Source organism: Papaver somniferum, chromosome 4, assembly GCF_003573695.1.
Source record: "Papaver somniferum cultivar HN1 chromosome 4, ASM357369v1, whole genome shotgun sequence".
In the NCBI taxonomy this organism is placed as follows: Eukaryota; Viridiplantae; Streptophyta; class Magnoliopsida; order Ranunculales; family Papaveraceae; genus Papaver; species Papaver somniferum.
The window spans coordinates 134,533,169-134,548,423 of NC_039361.1; the positions used below are offsets into that span (position 1 = coordinate 134,533,169).

Sequence of the window (15,255 nt, forward strand, 5' to 3'; positions counted from 1 at the left end):
TCGCAGGATCGTGAAGGGGAATAATCACCCCGTAGCCCTGCAGCCGGGACATGGAGTACATGGCCTCATCACCTACATGGTCGCGAATGCGTAATCCCATGGAAGTGATGGGACACTACCTCCTGTGCCGAAAACGAACAAGACACGAAAGGTGTTAAGGATTACTCTTACCTTCGGGTAAGTTGCGTCTCGGCCAACAGACAACCGGTGTAAAAACTTCGTCGCATCCTTGGGGATACGGTCTTTACGAGACAATATCCCTGCTCGACCTGATACTTGGTACTGGAAAAGAGTTTTGATTTTGGTTTTGGTATACAAATAGATCCCGACAATTATCAATAATCAACGTCACTTTGTTAAGGCAAAAAAAAAGATAAAAAACATGGTTAGAGGGTAGGACAAAAAAAAATACGGATAATATCAATTTTTTCAGAAAGAAAAAATGATTATTTGGACAGTATAACAAAAACATATAGATTGGTTTAAAAAGAAAAGAGAAAAAAACATATAGACAATTATTGGAAAAAAAATCATTGAGAAAAGTTAGGCATCGGGCACAAATCCAGTTAATTATTTATCTTGAGGCTGGAAAAGTGGAGCTGCTTTTGCACCATCTACCCCATTAATCATATAAGCCCCCTGAATGCTAGAAACACTCTCAGCCATTATCCATACAAGAAAAGGCAGAAAAAATGGAACCATGCAAACAAAACAAAACAAAACAAAACAAAGTAAAATCCTCAGTTTTGAAATCACAAGAAATTGAATCAATATTGATTTAAACGAAGTTTTGTCAGTTGGTTGAAGAATCAAAGAGAACAAGAAGAATAGCATTGTTGGAATCTGAAACTGGATCAATTGCAAACATAACTAATAAGATTTGACGCCATGGATATGCTGAAACTACCAGATTCAATTTCAGCTGAAACATTGTGTAGATTAGCTAACGGGAATACATTAGTTGCTGGTTTTTCCTTCGTTCTTATATCCTTCTCCTTGCTCTTCCAACTAATCCGTCCTTTCTTTCGCCTTACAAAACAACCTCCAATCGTCCTTGAAATCATGGTATGTTTTTTTTCTTTTTTTTTTTTAATAATCCAATGAATCAAATGTGTAAAACCAAATTTGAATATCCAATGGTTTGGTCATGCACATACTTGGATCGTGCACAATGCACGTTTAACTGTAAACAGATGAAGAAATACCGCTTCCATAAACTAATTTCTCCATATATATGGGTATATGCAGGTAGGACTTTTTTTGGGAAATGTAGGGTTCATGGTTGAGTATCTTAACTTGTTTTCAAGTCACACATTCGCGGCAATTTCAGAAATTGGAATGAGTTGTTATGCTTTAGTTTTAGGGATAAATTTTGATGTAACGCTACTTGGACATACCCCACCTGAAGCCATAGTAGCTTACACTGGGATTTTATCAACTGTCCTCGTCGCTGCTACTACAGCTGTACCACTTATACATTTTGGATTTGACCATGACATGAAGGATACTGCGAGTTTCGGATTCATATTGGCCTTGTCATTAACCGTGGCAGGTACTTCTTCTCCAGTGTTAACACAACTATTTACTGAAGCAAATTTCTCTAGATCGGATATCGGAAAACTAGTTACTGGTGCCGGAATCTATACTGAGTTAACCACTATGATTCTTCTCGGTATTATTTCGTTTTTCCGGAACAATGAAATTGATAACAAGAAGCCGGCAATAATAGGAGCTTCTGTAAGTTTTGTTTCCACCGTCCTGGTTCTCTATTGCCTATATAAAATGCTACCATTGCTCGCAAACTGGATGCAGAAAAATAACCCAAAAGGAAAACCAATGAGAGGCATTGATGTGATTCTGCTTGTAGGTAGCATGTCATCAATGTGCTTGTTTCTACCTGCAATTTTAGGCTTCAGTCAAGCTATGACGTCTTTCGTGATTGGATTATGTTTTCCTAGAAAAGGAAGACTAACATACGTTTTGCTCCGTACACTTAATCAGCTTTTGAGATTGTTTTTTTTCCCAATCTACTTCTGTTGGATAGGTACAAATATTAGATCATACAAGGATTTGAAATCAGAGTCTTACAAGTACATATTCGTCAAGTTGTTCTTCCTTTACGTAATTATACTGAGTGGGAAAATTTTAGGAGCTCTAATTTCTGGTGTTATTTTGGGATTTCATTGGCCTATCGCAGTCGCAATAGGATTGTTTCTGAACGTCAAGGGTCCATTTCATATTTTCATTGCCACGTTCGCCGTCGAGGTAACATACATTTGGGTATATATAATTGCGAGTGCCAAATTACCATTTTCTTCTGATCATTCCTTGTAATGTGTTTCCTACTTGTCTGTCAAACTGTCTTCAGAACGAATTCATGGGCGCTGGCAGCTTCCTCGTGTTCCTATTACATGCTGTACTCTCCATTTCAGTGATTCCTTATATCATGAAATTCGTCATCCAAATGGCACAGATGGAACCTACACACCCGTTGATGGCACTCCAATGGTTTGACTCGAATTCTGAACTTCGTATGTTGGTTGGTATCCATGGACATCAGAATGTGCCAACCACGATAAATCTCATGGAGATTTCTCGAGGTAGTGGTTCACCTTGCATTTCGGTGTATTTAACTGATTTGATCGAGATGAACGACAAGCAGTCGGCGGTGTTTATACCTGATTACCAAGAAGATGACTGTCCCTCATCAGCAGCAGCAGCTGATGCTAACGTGACAATGGCCGATGAATCTGTTGTGAACATGCGAGACCAAATAACGAATATGATTCTAACGTACGTCCAAAAGAGCGGTGGGGGTGTTAACGTACACCGGTTACTAGCAATCTCAAAATTTTCTAACATGCACCAAGACATATACAATCTCGCCGAGGCAGTTCAAGCTTCTTTAATCATCTTGCCGTACCATAGGAATCAGAGAAAAGACGGAAAGATGGGTAACATTCACCACGGATTCAGACATGTAAACCGTAAGGTACACAATTCTCCGTCGTCTTTGCTTAACAACCTTGACAATACATGTTGTACGTACTACTAACAGCAGTTGTGTAAATGTTGGAGTATATGCACGTGAAACTATTTATATCGACATTTCAACTAAATGTATGCTGTACGCGGTAGGTGTTTCGACATCCTCCCTGCTCGGTAGCGGTACTGCTGGATCGTGGTTTTGGAAAGGCACTAGCAGAAGAGTCATGTATGAAACTTCAAGTGGCAGTTCTTTTCATAGGAGGGAAGGACGATAGAGAAGCATTAGCCTACGCTACTCGAATAACACAACATTCTGGAGTCGACCTCACAGCCGTACGTTTCTTACAAGACGAAGAAAAAGCAGCAAGTAGAGCAAAGAGGACAATGTCAAATCACGCAAGGGCGCTGGAGGAACTAGAACTGAGTCTCGATAATGAATATTTCGCTAACTTTTATGAGAATCAAGTGGCACTGAGAAAGGTTGGATACTTGGAAAAACATGTTGCAAGTGGCAAAGAGATAGTTTCTGTATTGAAGTCATTGGAAGAACAACATGCCCTTTTCATTGCGGGCCGGGGAGGACGAGGAGGCAGGGTAAATTCATTTTTGGATGCCGGGATAGGCGATTCAGAAGAATGTCCTGATCTAGGACCCATCGGAGAAATCCTTGCTGATTCGGATTTTTCTACCACAGCCTCGGTGTTAATCATCCAGCAACATTTTCGAGAAGAAGTTAAAAAAGATGAATACAAAATTCTTCCAGTATAGTTGTTATGTGATTTTTCCGTTCTATAGTGACTATAACAACCTTGAGAATAGAAATTAGAGTAGGACTAGTAGTGTAAAGAAATTGTTCATTGTACATCCAAGTTTTAGCTGTAGATTCACAAATGAAGTGTCACCCAACAATGCTATGTTGACGCCCAAAAATCCCGGGGTAAATCCCGGGAAGATATCGTGCGGCAGTTGGGCAATGCCCTCTACCATCGGGATTGGTGTATGGCATCCGGGTCCCAGCTCTATGTCTCTTTCGGTGATATCCACGGGATAAAATCCCGGTAGGTGTATCATTATTGCCGAAAATGTGTCTGTCAATGATCATGAATTATGAGTTGAACGATTTTTTTTAATAAGATAGAATAGAGGCTCCTGGAACTATACCTAGGTATTTCTTTTATAAGATAGAACACTGGTCCCTAGAACTACATGTAGGTTCATTAGCTTAGGATTTATATTATTGCGGGAGTTTGATCCTGTCAGAGTTTATACTATTACAACGGAAGCGGGTATTGGTTCGTACCTTGAACTTGAGCTCCGATTAGCAAGAACAAGAAGCAGCAGCAGCAACAACGTTTCAACATGACGATCAGCAGGCACTTCAATCTCCAAGGATGAGCACGAACTTGATTCACATGCTAAGAACTTGAAACTTTTTATCCTGATGGTAACTCTCCTTAGGGTTAGAGTTATCACTTTTCTAATGCTAAAACATTTTGTGTGATATCGGTGGAATCACTTGCATTCTACACACATGCTAGAGATGCTTATATAGGGTCCAAACCCTAAAGGAATATGGAACCCTACCGGAATTGCCACATACAATATGGGCAACCATATTCAGACCCAACCCGAATATCTAACATCTCCCACTCGCACAAAGTGTGTGTGGATTGTACCAGAAGAAAGAAAAAGTTCATATTAGTAAATAGCCTGTGTGACCGTCAAGGTACCTGCATTTTGGGAGCTCCATACTAGCAGCTCAATATGAGTCAGGATAGAGACATCAACCCTAAAAAAATTGTTTGTATCTCATGGTATCCTAGGTCCATCAAAATCTCATTGGTCTAGACTACCCTGATCCCTCGTAGAGCTAGTCTAACCCTCATGCTAGCTTCTTGTAAATACATTCACACTTGTGTTGCAAATCCAGGAAGGAAACTTAAGTTGTCGACTGTGAATATAAAACATTCATGGGTTTGATGACCTTCCTCTCGCCCTATTGTCATGAAGTTTCAGAATCAACTGCTTTCCCAGATATGTACCTTTTAAGCCGGATCATCCATGGCCATAGGACACATACTAAAGTAGCAATCATCGAATCTTTACTGAATAACAAAGTCAAAAGTCATAAGGATACCTGTGTATAATCTAATTATCATACAGACTCACATGGTGAGAAAATCAGGAAACCATTTTCGCACCTCCGTAGTGGTCGCAAGCACGCATAAATAAATATGCTCTAGAGTGGAGTTTTACTTGTCTATACAAGTATATGTCACAAACTCTTACACTCTACAAATCTTGACTTAGTCGCAATTCTTGCGCCTAATCCGAACTTAACTGCTCGCTTTCAACAAGCGCTGTGAAAGAGATTTCTCATTTGGCTATCCTTTAAGGTATGATGAACAGTAGGTATATTCATTATCGATCTTCACTATATAGATCTCATCTTGGTATTTCCAAGGCGATGCATCATCTCATCTTTGCTAGCTCTCTTTATCGCCAAAAGGTGACTGCTTATGTGAGTAAGCCAGTTCATACCTAGTGACATATCAATCAAGTTTTGACATAATGCATTCTCTATGCACCAATGTCAGCGTGTATATCCATGCCCATAAGTAAATAATTAATCACAACAATGATCCATTATCAAATTGTATTGATTATTAATAAATATCCATAAAACATATGCATCTACGATCATCATGTCTTAGAAAAAATAAAAATAAAGAGACATCCATTACCACCTACGTAAACCTAATGCCCTAACATGAGACAAGAAAGCATCTCTTGGTATAGGTTTAGTAAGGGGATCAACTATCATCAATTCTGTAGGCATGTACTCCAAAACTATTTCTTTCTTTGCAAGAGCAGCTCTAATAAAGCAACACCTCCTATCAATGTGCTTAGTTTTTCCATGGTACTTTGGGTCTTTTGCATAAGCAATCATTGATGTGCTATTAATGTGAATTTTCGCCGCATCAGTAGCGTGAGTGACAAATTCAAAACTCTCAAAGAACCTCCTTAACCAATTAGATTCTTGTACTGCGAGTTGACAATCTACAAACTCAGATTTCTTTGAAGACATAACGACAATTAACTGTTTCTTACTACTCCATGTGATGGATTCGCCATTTAGCAAGAAGCATACCCTGATGTACATTTTTTATCTCCCATTTCTCCATTCCAGTTAGCATCACAATAACCACTAAGACGAGATCTGGACCCTTGCATCATAGCATGAGGTTGCTCGTCCCTTTGACATACCTTAGTATCCTCTTGACTGCTTGCCAGTGCTCAAAACCAGGATTCGACTGGTACCGACTAACTAATCCAATATCATAGCCTATGTCAGGACGAGTACACATCATAGCATACACCAGGCTCCCAATTGCGTTGGAATAGGGTACCCGCGACATCCTGTCTTTCTCTTCAGGGGTATTAGGGCACATCTCAAGGCTTAAGTTCTGACCTTTAGCAACTGGAGTGTCTACGAGCTTGCAATCTTTCATGTGAAATCGCTCAAGAACCTTTTTAATATATGTCTCTTGTGACATATACCCAAAAGTCTCTTTGAACGATCTCTAAGGATCTTAATCCCGAGCACATAGCTTGCTTTTCCCATGTCCTTCATCTCAAAAGTGTAGGACAACCATTCTTTTGTGCCGACAATAATTTCCATGTTACTTCCAGCTATAAGTATATCATCAACATATAAGGACAAGATAAGTAAACTTTATCAGACCGTTTAACGTACACACGATGGTCTTCCTTCATCATAAACCCATTGGAAACAATGTCTCGATCAAATTTTAAATACCATTGTCTAGATGATTGTTTTAGTCCATAAATAGATTTTTGGATCTTGCAAACTTTGCGCTCTTGACCTTTAATCACGAAGCCATCTGGTTGCTCCATGTAAATTTCCTCATCTAGTTCTCCATTGAGAAATGCAGTTTTAACATCCATTTGATGAAGTTCCAAATCCATATGTATGACAGTAGATAGCATAAGGCGTATCAAGGCAATTCTCACCACAAGGTAGAAAGTTTTCTCGTAGTCAACACCCTCCTATTGGGTGTAGACTTTCGCCACAAGGCGAGCCCTATATCTTTCATCTAAACCATCCGCATTGCGTTTGACTTTGAAAACCCATTTGTTTTCAATAGCCTTGCGCCCTTCTGGGAGGTCAACGTATTGCCACAGACCATTTATCCTCATTGATTTTATCTCTTCTTTCTGAGCAATAATCCATTTTTCCCTTTTAGGAGATGACATAGCCTCTTTGAAATTCTTAGGCTCTGCGTCATCATGTGAACAAACCATGAAACTTTACCTCTCAATCTGAAAATGATGACGAGGGACTTTTCCACATTCCCTTCTCCGATATTGGGGATCCTGATTTAATGGAGCCAATCTTTTATCAGGTGGAACAATCCCACTTTCCCTAGGAGAACTAGGAATTTCTTCGCTATTCTCAACTAGACGAATTGGTGCGTCTTCCATTGACTCTCCCACCTCAAAGGGGCTAAGATCTTCTCCCCCTAACTCGTTCCTTCTAAGAAAATCCTGTTCTAGGAAATCTGCATCACGTGACTCAATCTCAGTTACACTTCCATCAGGATTCTCACCAATGAACACATGGCCTTTTAAGTGATCATAATATCTGATAAAGATACACTTTTTCGCTCGAGGGCACAACTTCCCATACCGATGAGAACTATTGTATACATAAGCAGCTGAACCCCATGGTCGCAAATTACCCAATTCAGGTTTTCTGCCGGTCCACAATTCATATGGGGTGGAAGGCACTGACTTCGAAAGAAACAATTAAGGACATAGGCAGCAGTCAGTAACGCATCTCCCCAAAAAGAAATAGGAAGATGAGCTTGCACCATCATTGACCTAACCATGTCTAACAAAGTACAATTCCTTCTCCCTGCTTCACCATTTTGTTGCGGAGTACCAGGAATAGTCAATTGTCTCAGGATCCCTTTTTCCTCACAATACCCTTTGAATAGGTCAGATAGATACTCGTGGCCACGATCAGTTTTTAGAGCCTTAATGCTCTTATTTAGTTGATTTTCCACTTCGCATACATAGCGTCTAAAGCAGTCCAATGCTTCTGACTTGTGGGATATCAAGTAAATATGAGCATATCGCGTTAAGTTATCCATGAAAGTGATGAAATAAGAGGCTCCATGTCTTGCCTTAACGTTCATTGGGCCACATATATCAGAATGAATTAACTGCAAAGGTTCAGAGGCTCTTTTGGCAGTCCCAAACTGTTTTCTTATGGCTTTACCTGCAAGACAATGTTCACAGGTAGGCAAGGAGACTTTAGCGATGGGGCCTAAAAAGACTTCTCGAGCTAACCTAGTCATCCTTTATTTCCCGATATGACCTAATCTAACATGCCAGACAGAATCATTATTGACATCTGAGGAACACATAACTAATGAAATAGATTTATTAGCATCATAAGAACTAGAATTGTCAATATCCAAAACCATAAAACCATCCGACATAAAACCAAAACCATAAAACTCAGTTGCCAAGCAAATTTAAACAGAGTTACCCTCAAAAAGAAAACTAAAGCCTAGATGCAACATAACATTAACTGAAACTAAATTTTGTCGAATATCTGGAGCATAAAGTACACCGTGGAGGATTAAAGTGCGTTCTTGTCGCAGATTTAGCATGAAGGGTCCAATGCCAAGTAATTCTATGCTAGTTGTGTTCCCCATATAAACTCTCATGCTCTCGGGAACTCGACGATAATCTAGGAACCCATCTCGGTCCCTCGCTACATGGTCGGTTGCTCCCGAATCTACAACCCAGAAAATGAGGAGAATGAGCAACTAATGCTTGACTAGAAACAAAGCGAGGAAGAGGTTCAGAAACTACCTTCTTTGGCTCAGTGCATTCGCGAGAAAAGTGTCCTTTCTTATCACAGTTAAAGCATGTCATCTCTGCTTTGTCTTTCTTACCAGCATGCTTGCCTATTTTGCGCTTAGGAGCGTTGGTAGTGGATGGCCCAGATCCATCACGAGGATTCTTAGCAGAAGAACCCTTACCCCTTTTGCGCTTAGACCCATTGGTCTTAAGAGAAACATATTCAGCAGCGAAAACAGAACTGTCAGTCTTAGCAGCTTCCAAGCGCTCGACTTCTAGTTCCACATGACGAGAAATATCCCCAAAAGTGCGTACGTTGTCATTATGTGTCATGTTTTGCTTCATTTGATCCCAAGAGTTAGGTAACGAACGAATAACAGCTTGTACCTGTTGTTCATCTGTGAAGTGATGACCTGCAGCCTCAAGTTCGCATATCATTGACGACATTGTCCTCAAATGTTGCTTCATTGTAACATTCGACTTCTTTTGACAAATGTCAAACTTCATAGTTAAAGCGCACAACTTAGCCACAAAGGTAACTCCAAATTTATGCCTGACTGCCTCTATCATGTCATGAGAAAACTGCTGGTTCTCAAACTCGCCAATGAGATCATTGTGCATTGATCTCAGGATCATATGACGAGCACGGTGATCATTCTTAATCAATTCCTGGTAAGCCTCGAGATTGCGGCGGTGTTGAGCCATCATACCCTCCTCAGGCCGAGGCATCACATGCTTATTTATTTCCTGCAGCCCATCATCATGCAAGAGAAAAACAATCTTTCGGTGCCAGATGTTATAGTTGTCGCCATCAAGTTTTTCTCCCTTGTTCAAATCAGCAATGATGTTCTTGGAAGCCATTTAGTCTAACATAGCATTCGAAAAATAAAAAAGGATATTAAACTTATACCACCATACACATATTCAAAATATAACTTTGCAACATTAATCTAAATAAATAGCAAAAAAACATTACAAGTTGCAAGATCGAAAAATCGTTAAACTCCTAATCATCTCTCGCGCCACAAGTAATTTTTTCTACATCTATTTAATATATGCGCAAGCTAATGGTTTTTGGGAATTAAACAAACTCAACCAAATAACCTCCCACTCAATTGTTTTAACATGTTATTCAATCAAGATAATAATTCAATCAAACATGTTATCAAACCAAGATGATTATATAATCAATCAACATATTATCTAGACATACAATTTAATAAGATTATGAATTCAATCCAGCACCATACATGTTGTATATAAAAGAAATTAGACAATCACAACATAGAACTATTCACATGTCATCATGGATAAAGCGATTAACCACATAATTTGAAAGAAACTCTATCATGCGAATCTAATTAGGTTCTGAAAACAGTTTTATTGGATTCGAAGCATCGAAAAACCTTAGGGTACGAAAATTAGAGTTGATTCGACAACCACAAATAGAGAAACAAATGAGAACAAATAACCTGAATCGAACCACAGGATGAACCGCCGGTCTGGAAAACAAGCTGACCCGACGTTCTGGACCGCGAGTTGAATCTCTGATCTGGATTGGGTTGACTCGATTACTGTTCATCATCTTCTCTAAATTTTCAGCAGCGTACAGACGCGCATGGCCAACTTCGGGAGATGATATCTCACTCATACAAGCTCTGATTCAAGCAAATAATATGTCAAATGAAAGGTATCAGAGATAACTATCTATTTACATTAATTTTAATTAACATGGATCGAAATATGTACATCAAAACAATCACCAAACCACTTCTCACAAACATGATATAAAACTAGGGTTTTTCTATATCTCTCAAACCACACTTTCAAACGATACAAAACTTTCCAGGAGATCATTTTAATCAATAATGAACATACCCAATTAAGTATTTCAAAATAAAATACCCTTATAAAGATTCAAAATATTTATACATCCATTAATGGTTTTTTTTAGCTAAAAAAACAACAACAAGAACCCTAATCATGACACTATCATGTTATCAACAACTTTCAAGCACACAAAGCATGTAGTTTCAAGCACGAAAAACACATCAAACCAATAGATCATGATACCAATGTCAGAGTTTATATTATTAAAGCGGAAGCGGGTATCGGTTCGTACCTCGAACTTGGGCTCCGATTAGCAAGAACAAGAAGCAGCATCAACAACGTTTCAACGCGACGATCAGCAGGCGCTTCAATCTCCAAGGATGAGTACGAACTTGATTCACATGCTAAGAACTTGAAACCTTTTCTCCTGATGGTAACTCTCCTTAGGGTTAGAGTTACCACTTTTCTAATGGTAAAACCTTTTGTGTGATATCGGTCCAATCACTTGCACTCTACACACATGCTAGAGATGCTTGCTAAAGGAATATGGAACCCTACCGGACTTTCCACATACAATATAGGCGACCATATTCGGATCCCACCCGAATATCTAATAGATCCCCAACCCCCTCTATAGGAGGAAGCTTGAGAACCATCAGACCATCTGATGGTTTGCTGTGAGTTGAATGAATCGATGACTGCATTTGTAATCTAATTAAGCTTCTTGTGGAACATGCTCTAAAGGGAAATTACGTATTTTGTATAATAACATTTAATAAGTGAGTGAGTTCATAAAGATTGGCAAACCAAAAAAACAGATACTTAGCCAAGCTGCCAAGGAAAATGAGTTTCATACAAATGATTAATTCTTACACTTATGTTACACTCCCTATAGTTTTATTTCTGTTAACACAATATATATCTCTGACTGGATCGTTTGTCTTTTTTCCATTTTGTTTCTCACTATTTTTCCCCCATCTGAAAGTACTCTTTATTTGTAAATTCTATAAATGCTTATCCAAGATTTACTTCTTCATTAATAGAGGTTTTTTTTCTTCGTTTGAGTTTTCAGATTTTTCTCTTCATCGTTGTTTCATTAGCTTTTTGATTCTTCATTGTTATTTATTTGTTGTTGAGAACTTCTTATCTCTTTCTGTTCTTCGAACTCGTCTTCAATCATTTACTAGGGATACTCGATCTAATTATTGTACTCCTCTTAATCATCTAGAATAATATCATTCCATCGTAGTTAAAAGAAGAAAACTATCTCAAATGGAAATCTTTGGTTCTTGCCTTGATAATGAAGTTTTGATTTATTGGCTACATCGACCGATCTAAAGAATTTCCTGTTCAATTTACTTCAAGGCCAAACCAAACCAACAATCATATACAGTCTGGCAAGATAAATATGTTATCATCATTTCACTACTTAACTCTAACATATTCGATGTCGTCATTCCTTGTCTGATTGGTGCATTTACATCCTTTAATCTTTGGAAGAATATTGAAGCTTGATTATCTCAGGTTTCCACCGACCATATTATTCAACTTTGTACCAAGCTTCTATCTATTTGAATTAGGTAATGCTTTTGTTACCAATAAATGAACTAAGATTAATAAGGTCTTTGATGCTATAGATGTTGCTAGTTGTGTTTTTAATGATAATTTAGTTGTATTTACTAGTTTCTCTAGATTAATGTTGTTTATGATTCTTTTGCAAATTCGGTTCGAATATGAAATCCACCTGTTACTTGTGTATTAATAATCAGTTGCTTCGAAATCAATATTATATCTAGCTAGTTATGTGGTTGCTGATTAACAAAATAAAGCATTTATTTATCAACTTTGCACACATTTTTTTGTTCAAGATTTAAATATCCCCACCTATGATTCAAGGTGGTCAAAGTCTAAATTCCATAAGGAAAACATGTAAATCCCAATATTAGAGGTGGTTGCCTACAATCTTTACCTACATATTCTCCATCTTCATTCACTGCCACTGGTGACATGTTTCCTAGTTAAATTTGCGGTAAAGTTGGTCATCTTAGACTTCAAAATGTACAAATCGATTAAATTTTCACCGTCAAGGTGGAAATGTGTCATAGAATTTGTATGCTACATAGGCTGCTGCAAGCATTTTTAGGGATAATCTTTGGTATGCTAATAGTGGAGCTAATCAATAAGTTACTCTTGATGTTTCTCCTATTGAGGATTATACTTCTTATGCCGGATATAGAAATACTCAAACAACTGATATGAAAAAAGATAAAAATGACTATCTCGTTTACTAGAAATTCTATAAAACCTTCTCTTCTAGCACATCACTCTAAATAAATATATGTTAGTACCTAAAAATTACTTCCAGGTAAAAAAAATACACCAATGTGGTAATTTTTGTTTAGGTTCGAAAATCAAAATCGAACAGGACAAGCCTAAACCACGATAGCAGCCGTTCCGTCCTGCTTCGGTCACGGTGGAGAGGAAGATGGGTTGATCTTAGGGGAGGGAAGCAGGAAAGTTTGAGAAATTGGCAATGGTATTGAATTATGTGTGTTGGGTATTGAAAACTATGAAGAATACAGAGATTTTGGACATGAAAGCTTGTTTTGTTTTCTGAATAGGTTTAGCCACCTGTTTATAGTAGTTTAAGATACACAATACCAATCTCGTAAGTAGTGGAAGTCGTGGGTTATGGAGAGATGGAGATGATGGGTTAGTGCGAGATAATTAGGAAATTTTTATAGAAACCCCTTTGATGTAATTTTATAGTGGTAAGTAAAGTGTTCGTTTCTCGGACTTGTTGAGACTGATTTCAGATTTAAAAATAGAAAACAATAAAAATAAAGAATATATATACACAAGGTTTGTCACAATGTCGAGAGATTACTGAGACTCAGGATTCCACCAAACCTTATATCATGTGGTTCAACAATGAATTCTTAGACAATTATAGCTCTAGTTTATTGACTCTAATTCTTTGCCAGGGTAGATTTTAAAAAGATTAACTGTAAATCACTAGCATGATGGATCAAAAACACTTAGACCAAGCATACATCATCATACGACTTCACAACTAATTAAGAAAATCATAAAACGATTAAATTAATGCAAAAATTCATAAAAAGAATTAAATATAATTACCACACGCATGAAACATGTATTTCTCCGTCATCCCAGTGTTGGGGTTTAGCTCCTCATATTAACCACTTGCTCAAAATACATGTTTGTTGCTCAAAAGTTGATTAAAAGAGTGAAAGGTGTAAAGCAGCTGATTTGCAACAGCGTAAAAGTGTTACAGATCTCTGGTACAAAGAGGAACAATGATTAACTGCTGTATATAAACGTTACTTCTCTTCTGCTGTTGAACAACGACACTGTTCTGCGACTGTTTTTCGTGCGTTGTATGTTCTTCGTGTTCTTGAGCTGTGCAACAGCAGCAAACAGAGTTTGATAAAACTCTGATTTCTTCTTCTCTAGCCCTCCTCCGATCCCCAAACTCTAGACACCACTTTCTCGGACTCTCATAACCCTTTTATACACCCACAAGTCGATTTAATCTCCAAGAAATATCCTTTTTCTTTTTGCCAAAGTTACAGGTTTTATCTATTCTTTCCATATCCTCATACGCGGGTTCAAACACTCCCTGTTTTGCTTTTCACGCGTCTTTTCCAAGTATAATCCAACGTCCCAGACTCTCTCAAGGGTAATATCGAATCAAACAACTACCAATATTCCCTTATCTCCAACCGGTAACTTCCATGTATTCAACCAAAATCCCGTGATACTCTCCAAGCCTTGTTTTAATCCAAAACCCACGTAACTCTCTTTTTCTTCACCCTACGCGTATTCTGTGCTCATCTAAATTCTTTCCATAGATAGAGGAACAAATAATATGGGAAGTATTCTCCAAGAATGAAATAAAAATCCGAGAACAAATACCTCCCTGATTTAACGAGATAACCATGGAAACTTGCTTGTTTTCCAACTATGAATCACATACCATCCTTGTTTGAGATTAACAGGCCTATACGAACCTAATTCAACAAGAAAATCCGACAAATATTCAACAGAAACGGATCCAGGGAAGTTTGCTGCGACTAAACTTTTCTAACTCAATTTCTCGCCAAAATCTTGTCCTTTAAGCCGTGAAGAAAGGTAGTCCCCTATCCAGAGTAGGGTGCCCTTAGCCGTGGGTGTAAATAACAGGTCTGAGGCGCAAATAACGGTGAGGTTCCCCTTATCAACAAGTTACCCCTTATCTAAAATGGGGGTCCGAATAGCAGGTGTTCTCCGGAGGTTCCTTTAGCAACTTTTCGAGCCGAATTTTCCAAAAATGTTTATTTCTTCAAAATACCTACAAAGACATAAAATAATCAAATAAATACAAAATCGAGCACTAACAATACACATAATTGAGACCAAAATAAACACATAAATGCGTCTATCAAATACCCCCAAACTTATTATTTGCTAGTTCTCGAGCAAATCAAATCTAGAAAATAAAATCCTAACTCACTGTCGCAGGCATCGTCGGTTGCATTT

The 15,255-nt window shown here is 38.2% G+C and overlaps 1 protein-coding gene across 1 annotated transcript; it reads left to right on the plus strand.

Moving 5' to 3' along the window:
* The first annotated feature begins 684 nt into the window (after positions 1-684).
* On the plus strand, positions 685-4,489 carry LOC113276649 (cation/H(+) antiporter 28-like). The gene is made up of 4 exons (XM_026526275.1): positions 685-1,065; positions 1,249-2,265; positions 2,369-2,992; positions 3,139-4,489. The coding sequence occupies exons 1-4, from the start codon at positions 889-891 to the stop codon at positions 3,754-3,756; spliced, it is 2,436 nt and encodes an 811-aa protein (XP_026382060.1). The 5' UTR covers positions 685-888; the 3' UTR covers positions 3,757-4,489.
* The last annotated feature ends 10,766 nt before the right edge of the window (positions 4,490-15,255 follow it).

Excerpts from the sequence above, each read along its gene's own strand:
- LOC113276649 (XM_026526275.1), top strand. The coding sequence starts at position 889 with ATGGATATGCTGAAACTACCAGATTCAATTTCAGCTGAAACATTGTGT. Across the intron at positions 2,266-2,368 it reads TTGCCACGTTCGCCGTCGAG|AACGAATTCATGGGCGCTGG; the intron begins GTAACATACATT and ends AACTGTCTTCAG. Across the intron at positions 2,993-3,138 it reads TCAGACATGTAAACCGTAAG|GTGTTTCGACATCCTCCCTG; the intron begins GTACACAATTCT and ends TGTACGCGGTAG.